Genomic DNA, 17197 nt, shown 5'->3' with positions numbered 1-17197 from the left:
CTGAGACTGATGAAAGAGGACAACGAGAACGGATCCTACTTGAATGGATTCGAACTCTACCTGTTCAAGGACTTCTCCATTTTCGAATGAGTCTGAAAGATTTCAGACGCCTGCAGATACTGTACGTCTTGGGTAGAGCCACCGTGTCGATGCTCTTAATGGCACAGTTGAATCTTCGGTCTGTATGTCGGCTCGCTACCTCCTCCCAAGCTCGTAAAACCTTACACCCTCGACCATGTTGCCATGACATGATGTCGAATTGCCAAGTCGCAGCCATCGTGAGATTGATTTCGCTCTCCTTAACCTCGTATCTGAAAAGGAAGCCTTCTCCGACACCAGGAGTCCACATTTCCAACACCTTTAAATGAGGCATGCATGTAGCTGCTTGACTTGCTGCGACAAGTAGACAATCTACCTCTATAGGACTAACAAGCAGTCGCCCAAGTTGGCAGCTGATAACTAGTCGCTCAAGCATGCAAGAAGGTAATGCCTCGCCCGATGAGATTAAAGAGTTGAAGTGGGAGAAGAAATCTCTTGCGTCGATGACAGATGTGATTGCTAGTTCCTTAAGATGAAAACTGGCGGGGACTGCGGTCTCGAGCACTGCTGCTGGCCCGTTTGCTTGCTTGGAGTCACTTTGACTTTGAGCTTCAGAAATCAATTTGGACCGAGACTCCCATATGGATAGCTTCTGCAGCGACGGGACTCGATGTGCAATTGAAAATGCGAATCTATTTCCGATTGCCTGTTGGAAGGTTTGTGTCGTTCCCAGCTGTTGTTCAAAATAGAGTCGCTGAAGGCGCGGAAAGCTGTCGCGGAGTTGAAAGAGTAAGATAGAGGAACAGCTCCAAGAGAGTGTTTGGCAGATGGAAATCGCAGTGATGCTAGGTACCAGCTCAACAGGCCCTTGCTTGCTGATGATACTGTTGATGGTACGGATTTCCGCGAATAGATCCAGGATGGCGGGTGATCGACGGTGGATACAGCGACGGCGACCACGCCTAGATACGAACCTCCGATCGCCCGCGTTCGGAACCAAGATACCCTTTAGTTTAAGCGAAATACCACTTTTGGGTATATTTTCGGTCCAGAGAGCAAGAATAGAGAGGAGCTCTTCCAAGTTTTCAAAAAGTACCCTCTCTCTCTCGATAATTGTATGTTGGCCTCCGACCTCCCGAAGGCATCGATAGCAACGATATTCTTCCATTCTCAGATAAAGGGAGATGGTCTTAATGAGATATCTGTGATGTCTTTGGATAGCCTCGCGAAAGCCTTGAAAGTTCGACTTTGAAGTCCAGGGCCGGAAGGTCAACTTTTGCCAGAGCAACGGTTCGAAAAAGCTCTGCCATTCTTTCGAAACGCTTGCGTAGATGGCGAGAGGGAGTTCTTCAGAAGTCAAGACGTCGGCTAAAAGTTGTAGCATCATGCGTCGGAGCTCTAGTGGAAGACTTGTCCAGCGAATATTTCTAATGCTTTCTGCTTGGATGGCGATATGCTGCAAGGCTCTGTGAGATGGGAGCTGCATCATGACGGCAAAAGAGTGTAGTAGGCCGAAGGATTCGGGAAACGGATGCGAAGTGATTCGATCTAAGCATTTTTGTTGATAGTGAGAAGATGCAAGCCAGTGTTCGTTCCGTATTTTCTGCCCTCTTTATATTTTCCCGCAGTGGCCATCAAGCCCTTCAAATTCGGTCAGAGAACCTTACCGGAGGTTCCTCTATTTTCCTCTTGCTGCCTAGGTATTGCTAAACTCTCCATAAAGGTGGCATTCAAATGAACATTACGAGAGTAAGAATATGTATTTGTGGTCGTCGCTCAACCCAAAGACTCGAGAATCATATGGTGAAATTTACTAGTCTATACATCTACTGTGAAACAAAGCAGTTTTCCAAACCAGCAGTGCTAGCGCTGAGCTCGTCAAAAGCTCGATAGACGGTATCTTTAGTTCTTGCAGCAATGTATTCAATCTCTTCGCTAGTGCTTGTGTATGCAGGCGCAAGAAGAACGTGATCGCCTAGAACTCCGTCTTTTGTCCCAGTTCCGGGATAGAGACTTATTCCGAACTCATTGAATCCCATGAGATAGATTCTATTGGCAACATCTGCTGACCGTGGGAATGGCTCCTTGGTTCTTTTGTCACAAACAAACTCAATCTATAACCGAGGGTTAACCCAACCATGCGTATCTGCAAAGGAGTTCCTGAACTTACTCCCCAGAAGAGGCCCTTTCCTCTGATGTTGCCGACATAGGGATGGTCACCCAAATGCTCGCGCAAAAGCTTTTCAAGCAAAGCTCCCTGCTTTCGAACATTTGAAACGAGTTCCTCTTCTTGGATGATGCGCTGCACTTCTAGTGCTGCAGCACACCCAACTGGGTGGCCTTGATAGGTGTGCCCATGAGAGAAAGTTCTTTGATTCCATCAGCGGTCTTGTTGTGTGCCCGAAGTGTGGTGGAAACATACCCGGTGCCATCCCCGAGAACCTTTGCTACGCGGTGGTTGATCAACATGCCAGCCATTGGCGCGTAACCGCCTCCAAGTCCTTTCGCGATGGTCTGTATATCTGGAATAACATCTTCATGCTGCCATGCATGCAACGTGCCCGAGCGACCCATGCCAGACATTACCTCTGTAAACACGTTAGTGGCTTGATTGAATAAAGGGGGGACTCTGTATCTAGCCAGATCCTAACCATCTAAGATGAGAAGAGCGCCGTATTTGTCGCAAACCGTTTTCATGGCTTTGAAGTACCCAGGAACAGCTGGGACACATCCCAAAGCCTGCACTTCGCAATCAGCACGAGCACTCACAGCCATTCTCTTATACCAAGACTCACAGCGCCAACGACTGGCTCAGCAACAAATGCGCACACTGTGTCGGGTCCCAACTCTTGAAATTTGCGGTCCAACTCATCCGCTAGTTGCGCAACGTACTCCTCGGTGGTCTGACCCTCCGTCATTCCACGGTATGCGTTACAAGCCGAGACTCTAGCGATGTTTGGTAGCAAAAGATCCAAGAAGAGGCTTCGCCTAGCTACGTGGCCGCTCATCGAAAGCGAACCCAGTGTCGTACCGTGATATGAGCCTTCCCTGGCAATGAAGTTGACGCGTTTGGGCTGTTGAGGAGATAGTTCCATGTAGTACTGCCGTGCCAGTTTCATGGCAGACTCCATGGCTTCGGATCCTGTGGCCAATTTTTAGCAGGTTTCTTCCAAACCGCAAAGACCACTCCCGTATCTTACCAGAACACATGAAGTAGGCTTTCGACATGGCGCCCCCAGTGCCCTGAATCAACATGGTCGCCAACTGCTCTCCAACCTCATGACCAAAGAACATGGAATTGCAGTAAGAAAACTTGTCGATTTGCTCGACCATCGCTCGCTTTACTCGTTCATTGTTCGAGCCTATGCATGCAACGGCTGCACCGCATGTTGTGTCAAGGATAGTTCGGCCATCGGCAAAAGTCAAGTATTTGCCATTTGCCGAGACGACTTGTGGCGGTGCTTTCTTCAATGAGCGATGAAGGACAGCGCTGACAACAGGGGTTGCTTTTGCCGTTTCAACCGCGGGGTTATCGACAGGGGCATGTTTTGACATGGTCTTGATGACCCCGTGGGAGCCACTAGCCATTTCAGCGCGATTTTTTGGTGAATTAAATAAAGTTTTGGTGAAATCGACAAGATGCAGGACTAAGGATCCAGAGTCAAGCAGCTACGATGAGGGACTGGATATTTAAGACGTCTACACTTAGTTGGCTAGGTTAGAGGATCAGATAACTTTCTTATCATTTGGGTTCACCGCGTGTCGCATGTTTCTGCACGGCGTGATCTAGCGTATTTGGCGTATCTGGCGTATCTAGCGTATTGAATCGGACTTGGTCCAATCACCTCTTTTGGTTTGGCACTAGTTATGCAGTTTAAGTCGATAAGAATGCCTTCCCCGCAAGAGCGGAGACAAGGCCGTCATCGGGCTCTCAGTCTGTTAAGAGGGGAGATATGAAATAGCCGAAGTTATTAAAAAGTCTTGTTTCTCGATTTGTAGCCACTTATCCTCCATCCCTCTCTTCCAGGTGTCATACCTCAGCAGAGAAGATTAGTGATCCGACCTCAATTGTCTCCCTTGATCTGCCATCAAGCAAAACCGCGGATTGACAGAGAGATGTGTGGAGACAGCCTTAGAATGATACAATCAGCTATCTAGGTCTCCTCTTAAGGGAGATAGGTATTGATGAAGGGCTTTGAACTTAAATTTCGCCTTTACTCTAGTATTTAAGTTGCACGTCGAAGATCAACACTTCATTGTAGCACTAGTGGTTGAGGAAGTACTATTGCAAATCCATAGGAAATAACTGATGCAAACTGTCTCCCACGTAGTGTTTCCGGACGTGATTGACTAACAAAAGGTTGCTTTCTGGAATAGAGCTTCGGCTACAAAGTGCAAGCAGGACATCCTCAATTGGTTGGCAGATTAGACGCTACAGGCTATGACGCTATAGGTTATGACATTGTGAGCTAAGATTCATCTACAGCAGCGAAAGATTAGGTTGGCTCTTTATAACTTGAAGATTTAGAATCTCTTTTTAGGAGCTCTTTAGCCGGTTCTCCTATATAAGGTTTGACTTGCTTGATTGCTGCCTGCAGGCTTAAAGCTTAAATGAGTTTCAAATAAGTTAAGGAGCCCATACATGACAGGAGTCATAATAAAAACCATTGTGAACTGCCTGAACTTGCTGCAGAATTATAGCCAGATCATTGAGATTAATGATGGTGCCTAGGGCTTTAGATGTTCGCTCGTGATCGCTGAATCGAATCTAGAAACAGGAATGTTCGTGTCAGCCATGTTAATTCCTATAGACCAGTGAGAACTCTGATAGAGGCCATCTAGAAATTGAGGCAATACTTCTACATGTCCCTAGCCTCAAAGCAGAATGCGAAGAAGCGGACGGAAATCTGAGAGAAAAGGCTATTCCCATGACCGGAAAACTACGTGGGCTGTCCATCTCATACAAGACCTGGTCCTGGCGCTCCATGTAACGGGAACAAGCAGAACTTCTTAGGGGCGTTGTCAGTCAGCTAAAGAGGACTTGTAACAATGTCCACAAAGCCGAATCCGTGCTGCTGACCGAAGAAACTGCCCTCTACCTCGACGACTCCGCTATAGAATGGGGCTGCAAGCAGTCTCTCTTGGTCTCCCCGGACGGTTCTTATGCTCAAAGTATCCCCGTTGTCGAACTTCAATCTCCAACTTTGAGCGTAGGTCAGGTTTGTGTTGGGCGATGTCCAAGGGCCCCTGGTTCCCGGCTCTTCCTTCAACCGGAGGAGGTGAAGCCCGTCTTCTGCGTGAACGGTGGCAAACCTCAGCTGCTGTTCAAAAGGTCCCGTGGTGTCAGAGAGCCAGGCGCTGACTTTCACACCACCCGAGAAAACAATGCCGAACCATGTGAAATTGCTTGGTCCACCAAAGCCATGCTGACGATCGTACCACGTCAGGGACCTCTCAGGATCGATCTCAAGGGTGGTACCGTTGATAGTGAAGGTTCCTTGAGTCTTGCATCTCGGCAGTGACCATTGCGTCGTGACACCAGTTCCCCACCGAAATCGGCCAACGCCAGCGTTCAGGAGCACTGGCGAGGAGTCGAAGGTGATGTTCAGTGCATGCGTCTCTGCTTCACCCCACATGTTCATTGTGGAAACGCTGTCTTGAGAGACCCCTCTAAACCCAAATGCTTCGAGTTCAATATCAAGCACGCCATTCTTAATTGTTGCATTTCCAATCAGCGGTGATGAGCCTGCCGTGCGCCAGTAGTTGTTGGTGTCTTCGAGATCAAGAATCGCAGACTGATACTGAGCCTGACCACTCAAAGACAAGAACGTTTGAGACATGACTGCATACTGGTGGTTGTTGGTGGCGGTGACGAAGGCAGCTGTCCAGTAGGAGTTTTGTTCTGGAGATTGCAGCTGAGACTCCTGAAGAGAGTACAGTTCCGGTAGGTTTGACTGTGAAGGATGATGTTAATGTTGATTGAGCCCAACAGAAAAAACAGAGTACATTGAAAGCACCCACGTGGAAAGTAGCGACGCTTGTGCGTTCTGGCACAAAATCGAACCTGAAGGCAGAGGTTACTCCCAACACCAGCGCAAAGCAACGGCAGCTGAAACGCCCCATTTCGGGTTTGCTGACAACAGGCAAACAAGATGAATTTGAGAGGAGTAAGTTAGGCGGCTGTCAATTGTTTTTCTTGAAACCTTCTTGAGCGTAAACAAAAGCGTGGCTGCGCGAGTGTTTAAATACAAAAAGGCGCACACCATCCAAGAGAAACAGAAGATATGCCCCCTCAACTGCAGGAAAGCATCATCTCCACTCTCCACCCTACAGTTCAAATTACAGCACAACAACATTTCCCACTGTGTTCTTATATAGCATTACCATCAAAGTTGTTGAGGGCTAGATTGACAGTACATTTGATACAGGCATAAATACACGAAAATAGAAGTACTACATATCTGCAGCATTATGTTAGGCCCTCCTTAGTTACTCCCCTGCTCACTGTATGGAGACTGAAGCCTTGCCTCGGTCGATGAGATATGTCCCAGTTCTTCGTCATTTTCCAAGATGCTGCAGAAATTTAGCGAGACCTCACATGCTCCTGATGCTTCCAAAGGTTCCGATACTTCCAGGGTTTTTCTTTTTTGCTTTCTTAAACGTCAGTCGTTGACATCTCTTCTACCGACTTCCTACTGTTAAGAAGGTAGCTGTTACAACCCAACTGTTAGTAGGCCGCAGGCCACTCCAGCACCTATCGCAAGCCGGCACAGCCTTTTTGTAGACATTAGAGAAGGCCCAGATAGACGAACCCTTGAACAAGGAGGAATCATAGCACAATTCCCAGAATTGACCAGCTCAACAGGTTGTCAAACGGCTGACAGGTGATCTTGTGCTTGAGGCTTCAGAGGCGTACTACTGAATGAACTCGAGGCTCAGACGGAAGTACCGGACGTTAAATCATACGGAAATAGCGGACATTGATTCTGCTTGTTACCGAGAAGAGAACATGTAGTTGTCCTCTCGGCTTAACATGTTCACAAGACCCACGTTGTTTAGGGGCAGAAAGTGTGAAAACCCATCACCCTTGATATTCTCCCTTGAGGAGATTAGTGAACACTCCCGGACGATGCGGTCAGCGGAGGGAGAGATGCCCCTTTTGCAAGGGTTGACAGGACCATCTGGTTCGGCTATGGACCCATGTGACTAACCAACTCCGATCGGCTGATTACCAGGCCGCTTGAACTAGCGCACAGCAGCTGACGTCATTGTCGGCATTCCACCGAGACCGTAATTTTCTCGGACAAAAATGGTTGTCAAATTGTCCGTCTCTGATGTATGACTTGGGATCCAGAGGCTTGACGACGTAGGTAAGCTGATCGTCGGGGTTAGATGACCTAGATAACTAGGAAACTAGGGAGACACAGAGGTTACCTAGTTACATTTCTAAGCTACTTTGAAATCAATTCAAAATCAATTTCAAATTAAATCCAAACTCATTCGTCTATAAATGAGTAATTTGTTGCCCTACTTTTAGACCTACTGCGCTAGCCATCTAAAATGGTTAGGTCATCTAACCCCGATGGTCAGCTTGCCTACATCCTCAGAAGCCCGTCTGCTGCCTGGTTTAGATGAAACTTGAAGCGGCGCCGATGACTCACTCCAGTTTTGAAAACCACTGACTCAGATCAGCCACTCTCTCCGACCTGCTTGAGGTGTTTCGTGCTCCTCCCTTTCCCTTGAGGGTCCACTCGTGCCTTGGAATAGAGAGACTGTGTGTCCATTCTGATTATTCCCATTGGGAGTTTGACTGTTGGTCATTTTTGCAGTTCACTTCGGCTCTGAACTGTCCTAAAGCAATGGTTTTGGAGCGTCAAGCAATGTGCACTCCCAACGTTGCACTCCCGGCTGATTCGGCCGATCCGATGGCGGCGTGTTCGCAGTTCACCCATTACGATTTGCACCTTTTGGCCCAGTCTTCGCCAGAGTCACCTCTTCGAGTAGTCGCACTCGTTGATTACGACTCTTTTTACGCCCAATATGAAGCAGTTCGACTTGGGCTTCCTGCTTCTCAGCCTCTAGCCGTTCGTCAATGGAACGCCATCATAGCGCTCAACTACCCCGCTAAGCAGCATGGTCTCAAGAGAGGAATTTCAGTGGATGAAGCTCGCCGTCTTTGTCCAGGCATCACAATTCAACACATTCCAACTTGGAGGGAGGGCGATGACCAGTGGAGGTACAGAGAGGATGTACTGGACCACTTGACAACGGATAAGGCCTCATTGGACCCTTATCGCCATATGTCGCGAAAGACCATCCAACTTGTCAGGGATCTTTTCCCTGCCAGCCCCGATCCGATAATCGAGAGGGCTAGCGTAGACGAGTTCTACCTCGATCTCTCGACACAAGTCTACCGCACCCTTCTTGACCGTTTTCCCGACATAACATCCGATACCATCTCTACGCAAAAGCTACCACTGCCTGCTGTCAAGAACCCTCTCAACTGGCAAATGGATAGGGTCATGAACCCACCAGAAAGAGGCGACCATGGTGAGTCTCCTGACTGGGACGACGTAGCACTGAGCGTTGGTGCCGACATCGTACGCAACATCCGTGAACATATCAAACAACGACTGCGACTCACAACTTCTGCTGGTGTCAGCCACAACAAACTACTCGCCAAAGTCGCATCCCGTATGCAGAAGCCAGCCGGCCAGACAGTGATCAGAACCAAATCCATTGGATCCGTTTTGTCGGCTCTCAAAGCCACATCACTGCCTGGCCTTGGTCGACAGCTGGGCCAGAAAGCCGTTCAGGGCCTTGGTTCTGACAACATCTTCGACTTACTCCAGGTGCCTCTGGCGACGATGATAACCCAGCTAGGGTCTGAACAAGGACACCGGGTCTATGCAGCTATACGCGGAGCTGACAGAGGGGCAGTCGTCCCACGATGTCAGGTTCAATCGCTGTTGTCGGCCAAAACATTTGTACCACCGGTGGCAAGCCTGCAGCAAGCTAGCAAATGGCTTCGAATTTTTGCGGCGGATCTAGAGGCCCGGCTTCACGATCTTGACGTCAGTTCGGATTTTCCGCGCCGGCCCAAGACAATTGCAGTCCACCATCATGTCAGGGGACGGTTTGGCCCGACGAGATCTAAGCAAGCACCGATCGCGTTACAGACTATGATTAACCAGGATACTCTCTTTGATCTGTCGTACGCTTTGTTGACGGCACTTACGGCAGACGGCGAGTCTTGGCCGTGCCAGAGCATATCTGTCAGCCTGTTGAACATGGACTCACGTGCCCCTGAGAAGGGGCGGATCACATCCTTTTTTGCTCCCAGCGCAGTTCACTCATCCCAAAGGCGACGAAGAAGTAGTTCAGGGCCCGAGATAAATGTCGAAAACGAAAGGAAGAAGAAAATGCGTAGCTCAATTGAGCACTTGGAGCCTACAGAGATGTCCGACACTTCAAGCATCTCTGTGGTTGATGGCCGAGGTACTAGTAGCGGGGTTCTAACATCACCGTCTTTGCCTTGGAGAGAATCACAGTATGAGTGTCCATTATGCAATGGGTCTGTTGAACCAGAAGACGTCCTTGAACACCTCGATTGGCATGTTGCAGAACAGATTCAACATCAAGAAAACGAACCTAAGAGATAGCTAGGCCACTCGTTCTTTTTACTGTCTCCAACTAAACTATTTTGCAGCCGTCGCACCTACCGTGACCTAAAAGAAGTGCTCATAAACACTCTATCGTAGTTGTTATTATTATTGTTGTTGTACTTGTGTTCAACGCCACAGCAGAAAGGCAAAATCTCCCCTCTCGCCCAATTTTGCTAAGCATCTGCTGTTTGTAAAACAGGCTTTGCACTTCTAGCATCCTTATTAGCTGGAAAACTTCCATCTGGAGCCCTTCCGCGATAGTCACACAGCCTCTGGAGGGCATCAGACTGTTACTAGCTCCATCAGTCAGCCTCAAACAGGGCTTTAGGCCACTCTAAGAGCCAATCTCTCCCTCCTCCTTGCCGCAGCAAGTGTTGTCGATACCATGTGTTCGCCATCACTGCCATGGGACAAAGAAACATGGACATGGCGATTGACTGGTCTCGGCGCATGATTGTTTTGGTATGTGAAATTTCGGCAAGACGTTCTTCCAGACGACGATGTCAAGAGCTCAACGTACAACGATTCTACTAGTCTTGGGAAGAAAAGAGGAATGTCGCGAAGAGTTTCAAGAGATCCTGGAGATTAGAACCGGGCTCAGAGGAGACAGTCATCAGGAAGAGCTGGTATCAATGATGCGGTTTGGCATTTCCTATCTAGACATGGCAATCTAGATGATGCTGAGTAGATGTGGCATTCTGGATTCATGAGAAATGGTCACTAATTTCACGAGGAATATCTTTATAAAGCTGTTAATCTTCGAAAGGCACTTCGGCAGTCTCACCGTGCTGGTCGTGCAATCATGTACCTGGCGGCGGTCTATCAGGCGCATCATAGATTGAAGAAGCCCAGCAGGCCGCAAATTTGGCTCTCGGCGAAGCTCCAGACATGTGTGGCCGCTGGGCGCAGCAGGTGGCTCGAATACCTTGCAGCAATTCAGGTACAGATGGAGCAGCGAGAGTAGACGAGAATACAATAACAGGGGGGAGGGGTGCTGTCGGATCGTTCCCAGGACGAAGCATACAACAACATTTGGAGATTTGCGACCGTGCGATCTACTCTAGCTACTTAGCGCTGCACAGAATACTTCCTCCGTGAACGACGAAGCCATTACAAAAGTCAACACTTCTAGACTCTCCTATCTCCTATTCTACACACCCCGTCGCAGCGACGCCAGTACCACAACGATGACAGCTATGTTCTCTGCGCTGTGCTTGTTTGTCTGGTCCTTCGTAAGAGCGACAGCTTAGATAGCTAACTAGGGAGGTCTAGTCTAGGATGGCTCTTTTGTATTGTCAGCGAATACTTAGTGTTATTTTGCCTATTAAAGCGATTGTCTATCAGCTTCTACTTTTTTACAATTTCCAGACAGCACTGCAAGCCTGGATTTAGCCTCTAAAGCATTGTTAACGAAGCCATATCGCCGTAGGGCGTCAGGGTCTACATCGACCTGAGCACACCCATTTTCATCCCTGCCACGGACTGTACCATCTACAGTTTCGACCATTTCAACTGTCTGTGATAGTCCGGTTTTAGAGAGAGGCTCGTCTTTGCAGGGTGGACTATATTGGTGACAATCCCCCGTCGATAACAGCCCGCCGACATCGAAAGGTTGTAGATGACTTATTTCCTGGACAGAAGATGTCTCTTCTACTTCCCGTCTTATAGCCGGGGGTCTTAAGATGGTGCGCTGGGAGGAGCTTGGTTGCTCAGACGGTAATACCCAGGCGACGATTTTCCCCCACAGGTAGGGGAAAACTTGCCCTATCATCATAAGGCGGATATACGGTACGCATGCTCTGTCATTAATGTTAGTTACATGAAAGAGGATACTTGAAGGTGTTTGAGTTGCAAGTTTTCTTTAAGAATAACAGAAAGTCTTAGGGTAAGTGTCGGATAACAGGTGTATTAAGTAAGAAATGAAGGGAAGTCTTTCGTACACTGTAAATGCTGTCACGGACTCCAGAGCATACCATAGCTGTAGGTCAAGAGGGTCCGCCCCTTTCGAAGTCAATAATTGTTTCATTAAGCAGGCTACCAGGTGGCAACCCAGAAACCGCCAGATAGAAGATGGTAAACATACCCTTAACTGTAAAACGCGCGCGCACGCTTACAACCCTCATTATTGCAGTCGTCATCGTTCTGATAGAGAGTCAGTACGACAGTTCTGTCTGCCAGCCAGGATAAAAGCGTACACAAGCCCAAGGCTGAACATTACCACAGCACGCCTTTTTTGCTTCCAATGCCAGTGCGTCTTGAACACTTGCCTCAACGGTAGTAATATCACTGTAGGCAACGTTAGACTGCGCTTGAATCTAAGCCAGGAAAACCATCAGAACAACAATCAGGTGCATTCCAAAGAAATCAGAAATTTAGCGATGGAGTTGAAGTACTTACACCATAAATCCAGCGCCGCATTTGTAGCTGGATACCCTCCTTCACCCTCCCAGATGTCAGCACACTTGCATCCCAGCCAAGGTTCACCTGAATGCTCCCAAAGACATGAGAGTCGGTTACACATAAGGAGCTGCGCTAGTACAAAGGAAAGCGTTAAACAAGCAATAAATATAACAGTACCCCACAAAACTCGTTTGTATCTATTGCTGCAGACGTTGAATATCCGCAAGAAAAAAAAGACAACAGACATCTTAACTAGGCCTAGCGATACAGCGCATAGAATGTTATAGGCTATGTTTAGTTTAGTAAAGGTAGAAATGTTTTCGAAATTAAGGATCCAATAGTTTGAAATCGATCCAACATTGGCTTCTAACACAGGCGTCAGCCAGGAGAGTATGCCATAGGTTTACCCATTATAAAAAGACGAAAATTTCAACAAACACTGAAGAGGAGACGAACTTATAGCACTGAGTGGCAAAAGGGCAATGGTAAGTACCTGTTAAAGAGTTTGAGTCAGTAGAGTGATGTAGATTCCTGTACTTGGGTCTTACGTATGCTGCCACAAGGACGTAGTCATCTAGACCCCATGGCACGAAATGACGGATTTTGCAAGCGACACGAAGTGCCAGGCATACGGTTTCAACCGCTAAGGCGGCGGCGATGTGTGGTACATAGCTGGGGTGCTCCTTAAAGTCTTCTGGCACTTTGCCAATACCACATTTGTCTGAGTACTTTTTTCGCACAAACGGGAATCAGCCTTCCAACATTTTTCTAGTACGAGCCCAGAAGTAGGGAAAGATTGGCTTCGATATAGCAGCAATAGACATACCACGCGGAAACCAGCTTCAGAAATTTTGACAATTGATGTTAGTACGTGAAACCCAAGAGAGAAAAAAGCACATCGGCATTGAAGATTCGATTGTGTAGTGACGTACTCCAAAATTCTTGGCTACCGCAAGTCGACCTGTGTTCGAGACAGTCGTCCTTTACATTCATGAATACGTCGTGGGCGATGTTCGTACAGATGCATGTCGTGTCGTTAAGGATCCCGGGAACGGATGATGGGCGGCCACACCATTCTTGAAGACATGGTGCCTGATATGACCAGCAATGGTTAGCAAACGGTATTACCATCTTACTGAAGGCCGTTGAAGGAAAGAATACGGATACCCTCCAGACTTACAAAGCAGGGCGGCATGGTCCAGTACGACAAGTTGGCCGCGTCAGGGACTTGAGATGCCACCGTGGAAAGAAGCCATTTTTGGGAGAGAAACAGGAAGGCTGGCAAAGAAGGCGAAGGTGAACGCATCGCCACAGTGTGAGACCTGACAGATCTGGAGATCGCGCGGAGGAGAAAAGTGTAGCGGGTGGTTCGCCTAAGAAGGGACTTATACCCGCGACGGGTACCGGCACGAACACCAGAGGGAGCAGATGGCTCCCCAAGCTTGAAGTCACTGAGTTTTCGATTGACTTTGAGTGGGCATGAACTAACTTCAAACCCTAAGTAAGGTTTCGGCCAACAGAAACAGGCAGGTTTGCTCTATCACCTGTATAGGTAAGAGGCCGTCGCAAATGCTAACATTAGGCACCCACTTTTCGCCCACCCCCCTATTTCGCCTACCTATAAATGAGGCTATCCCTATTATAACTACTAAGTTTAATTAACTATTAACTTCATCTAGATACTACTACAATACAGCTTTCAGCTTTACTAAGTAAATTAGACTTACTGGATTCATTTGTAATACCCTCTTTTTTGCTAGCTTTAATTTAAGCCTTCTAAATGTCCTTAATATTAGTAAATTTAATATTTAAGTTAATTTAAATTATTCTTTTTTTCCTTACTGCATTATTAGTAATTTAGGCCTATAGGAGCTCTAGTTTTTACTAAGTAGTTACTAGCTTATAGGACTACTTACTAAAGCCTTTTTTTACTTTTATAAAAAGGAGGTATTAAGTACTAGTATTATTACTTAACTCTATAAATAGCTTTAATTAGCTAGTTAGATTCTTTATCTTTCTTAGTATTAATTATACTACTGTAAATAATATAGAAGCCTATTCTTTAGTTCCCCTACTTTCCTTAATTTCCTCCTTACTTCTAGACTACTCTTTGCAAGCTTAATAAAATAATACTAATAGTATTAGTATTAATAGGAGTAGTAAATAACTTATAAGGGGCTTTACTATAAAAATAGGCTATAGTCTAGTCTATTTCTACTTACTTTTAATATTCTAAATTATTATTCCTACTAGGGCAGCTTTATAATAATAGCTTAGGAAGTTCCTCTTACTTATAATAGTAGAATTATTCTAATAATTAAAATATTTAAGCTCCTTTCTATAGGCTACCTTTAATAAGCTAAAGACTAATTAATTAAGTAGCTAGAGAATATAGGAGGTATATAGTAGTAAGAATAATAAATAAATATTATTTATATAGTAGAGCTATATTACAATTTAATAAGTTATAGGTAATAAGAGCCCTACTTAGCTAGTAGGATGCAAGTAGTACAGCTTTTGTATAAATAAGAGATAGAGTTAAGTAGATAACTCCTCTAGAATAGAAGAATTATAGTATAAATTATATAAAGATAAAATAAGATTAAATTTATACACTAAGAATATAGTACTTATATACTAAGAGTATAGTACTTATACAATAAGAGTATAATACTTATATATTAAATATATAAATACCTCTAAAAGACTATATAAGTAGACTTATATATAGAATAAACTTAAATGCACTTAAGAATAGACTTCTATAGCTCTTTAGTAATTAATTTTATAATTATTCCTTTAAATACTCTTAATACTCTTTACTAGTAATTAATATTATAAGCTCTTTATTAAGTATATAATTAATTATTATATTCTCTAAAGACTTAATTCTTTTAGTATAATTTATAGTACTATTCCCTAGCTTTATTACTTTAGTTTTTACTAATAAATACTACTATAGAAAGTTAATTATAATACTTTAATTACTCTTATTTAATAAATTAATTTTATAAAGTTAATAAGTAGTAATAATACTATAATTATATAATTTAATACTCTTAAGACTCTTACTCTAGAATTTAGTACTTCCTTAAGTAAGTAACTTACTTAATCCCTAAATAAGGAAATAAAGAAAGCTAAAAATTCTAATAAAAAACTTAATTTTACTAAGAAAGTCTATAGAAACCTCTAAAAGTATATTAATAAGAATAATAATAATATTATATAAATGTAGGCTATATTTAATAATACTATAATAGAGCTTAAGAATAAGAATTAGCTTACTAATAAATTCTAATAGGAAGTTTAAATTCTCTAAGTAACTACTAATATTATTTAAACTCTTATAGATAAATAAGAGAAACTTAAGCTTAATTCTCCTATTACTTATAATAGAACTCTAGGACTACTTAAGGGATTCCTTATTTAAATTAAAAACTATTAGAATTTCTATTAAGGAAACTTTTATAATAGAATTAAGAGAGTTATTTATACTATAACCTTCCTATAAAAATAAGTTCTTTAGTAGTTTAAGCTCTTCCTTAAAGAATATTTTAATAGTAAGACTCTTAATTATTACTTTAGTAAAGTAAGAGATATATTTACTAATTTCTAGGGATTTAAAAATACTCTAAAATCCCTATTTTAGAATTCTAATAAATTACAATAAGTAAAGAGAGACTTAGCTTACTTATACTAGACTAAGTCTACTACTACTTATATAGTAGAATTTAGAAGACTCTATACTTAATTTAAGCTTACTAAAAATACTAAAATCTTTATATTTTATAATAATTTAAAGAATAAAGTTAAGAATAAAATAATTAAATTTAATTACTTAGAAGACTTCCTTTAGTATACTAAATTTACTATTAAGATTAATAACTACTTCTATAAATAATTTAAGAAGAAAGGTAAGAAGTAAGCTCTAGTTAATTTAGTTAAGAAATACTAATAGTAATTTTAATAATAATTTTAGTAAAACTACCCTTAGTATAATAAGTAAGTTAAGTACTCTAGAGGAAACTACTAGTAGAATAATTAGAATTATAATAGTACTACTTATAAATACTATAGTAGCCCTATAAATCTTAGTATAATTTAGAAGAATAATAAAATATAAGACTTTAAGTATTATAATTGTAATAAGCTAGAATATATAGCTAGAGAATACTAATAATTTAAGAAGTAGTAATTCTAATTAGTACTTAAGAAAGGCTAATAAATTAATATTACTAATAAAAATACTCTCTATACTTTACTCTTATAGATTGTATACTATAATAATAATTACTTTACTTACTAAAATAGTAAAGAATAATTAGAATAGTATTCTAAGACTCTCTAGACTCTAATTATAACTTAGTTAAACTATAAGAAAATAGGAATATATAAAACCCCTAAAGAATACTATTAATAGTATATTAATATTCTATAATAAGTCTATAGAATTACTACCTACTAAAAAATCCCTAATATAAGGAAAGAGCTTAAGGAGGATAATACCCCTAAGGAAAAAGAAACCCCCTAAAAATAACTAAGAACTCTTACTATAATGTAAAGGAGCCCTAACTAAAAATTTATATATAAAATTAATAAATAATTTAATAAAATACTCTAAATAGAATAACTTAAAGAAATTAGGAGACTTATACTTTAAGGACTAGTAATACTAGGAGAAAAAATTAAGATAATTATACTTAATTAAGTTGCAGTAAGTAACTCTTAAGATTTATAAACTTAGACCCCCTAGTAGAAAAAAGTATATAAATATACTATAAGTAACTACTTATAAGGGCTAAATAGCTTAAATTATAATTCTAAAGAAGTACTTAATTATAGAATTATACTTAGTTAGTACTATAAAATCTATATTGCATTTAACTCTAAAGAAGAGAGTCTAGAATCTCTAAAGTAATTAGAATATTAAATTATTTACTCTAAGAATAATAATTAGTTAGTATAATTTTATAGAATAGTATATAAAAAGAATTATTTACTTATACTACTTATACTAAGAGACTACTTACTACTAAACTCTAATTATAAGGACTATAAAGACTTCTTTTAGGCTAAATACTTAAATAATAACT

General features: G+C 42.8%; 3 protein-coding genes across 3 annotated transcripts; 1 reads left to right on the top strand and 2 right to left on the bottom strand.

Annotated features, from left to right (window-relative positions):
* Positions 1-1865: 1865 nt before the first annotated feature.
* On the bottom strand, positions 1866-3627 carry CH63R_09560 (Aminotransferase class-III; the record flags this gene model as incomplete). Its single annotated transcript, XM_018304534.1, has 6 exons — positions 1866-2153; positions 2210-2408; positions 2462-2627; positions 2691-2778; positions 2835-3181; positions 3240-3627. The coding sequence occupies 6 exons, from the start codon at positions 3625-3627 to the stop codon at positions 1866-1868; spliced, it is 1476 nt and encodes a 491-aa protein (XP_018156557.1).
* A 1442-nt stretch (positions 3628-5069) lies between these two features.
* On the bottom strand, positions 5070-6162 carry CH63R_09559 (Secreted hydrolase-like protein; the record flags this gene model as incomplete). The annotated part of the gene is made up of 2 exons (XM_018304533.1): positions 5070-5993; positions 6061-6162. The coding sequence occupies 2 exons, from the start codon at positions 6160-6162 to the stop codon at positions 5070-5072; spliced, it is 1026 nt and encodes a 341-aa protein (XP_018156556.1).
* A 1757-nt stretch (positions 6163-7919) lies between these two features.
* On the top strand, positions 7920-9701 carry CH63R_09558 (ImpB/mucB/samB family protein; the record flags this gene model as incomplete). The annotated part of the gene is made up of 1 exon (XM_018304532.1): positions 7920-9701. The coding sequence occupies one exon, from the start codon at positions 7920-7922 to the stop codon at positions 9699-9701; it is 1782 nt and encodes a 593-aa protein (XP_018156555.1).
* Between the last annotated feature and the right edge of the window lie 7496 nt (positions 9702-17197).

The sequence above is a fragment of the Colletotrichum higginsianum genome, chromosome 6 (assembly GCF_001672515.1).
Source record: "Colletotrichum higginsianum IMI 349063 chromosome 6, whole genome shotgun sequence".
Lineage (NCBI taxonomy): Eukaryota > Fungi > Ascomycota > Sordariomycetes > Glomerellales > Glomerellaceae > Colletotrichum > Colletotrichum higginsianum.
Note: the sequence above shows the minus strand (reverse complement) of the source record. Positions and strands in the feature narration are given on the sequence as shown.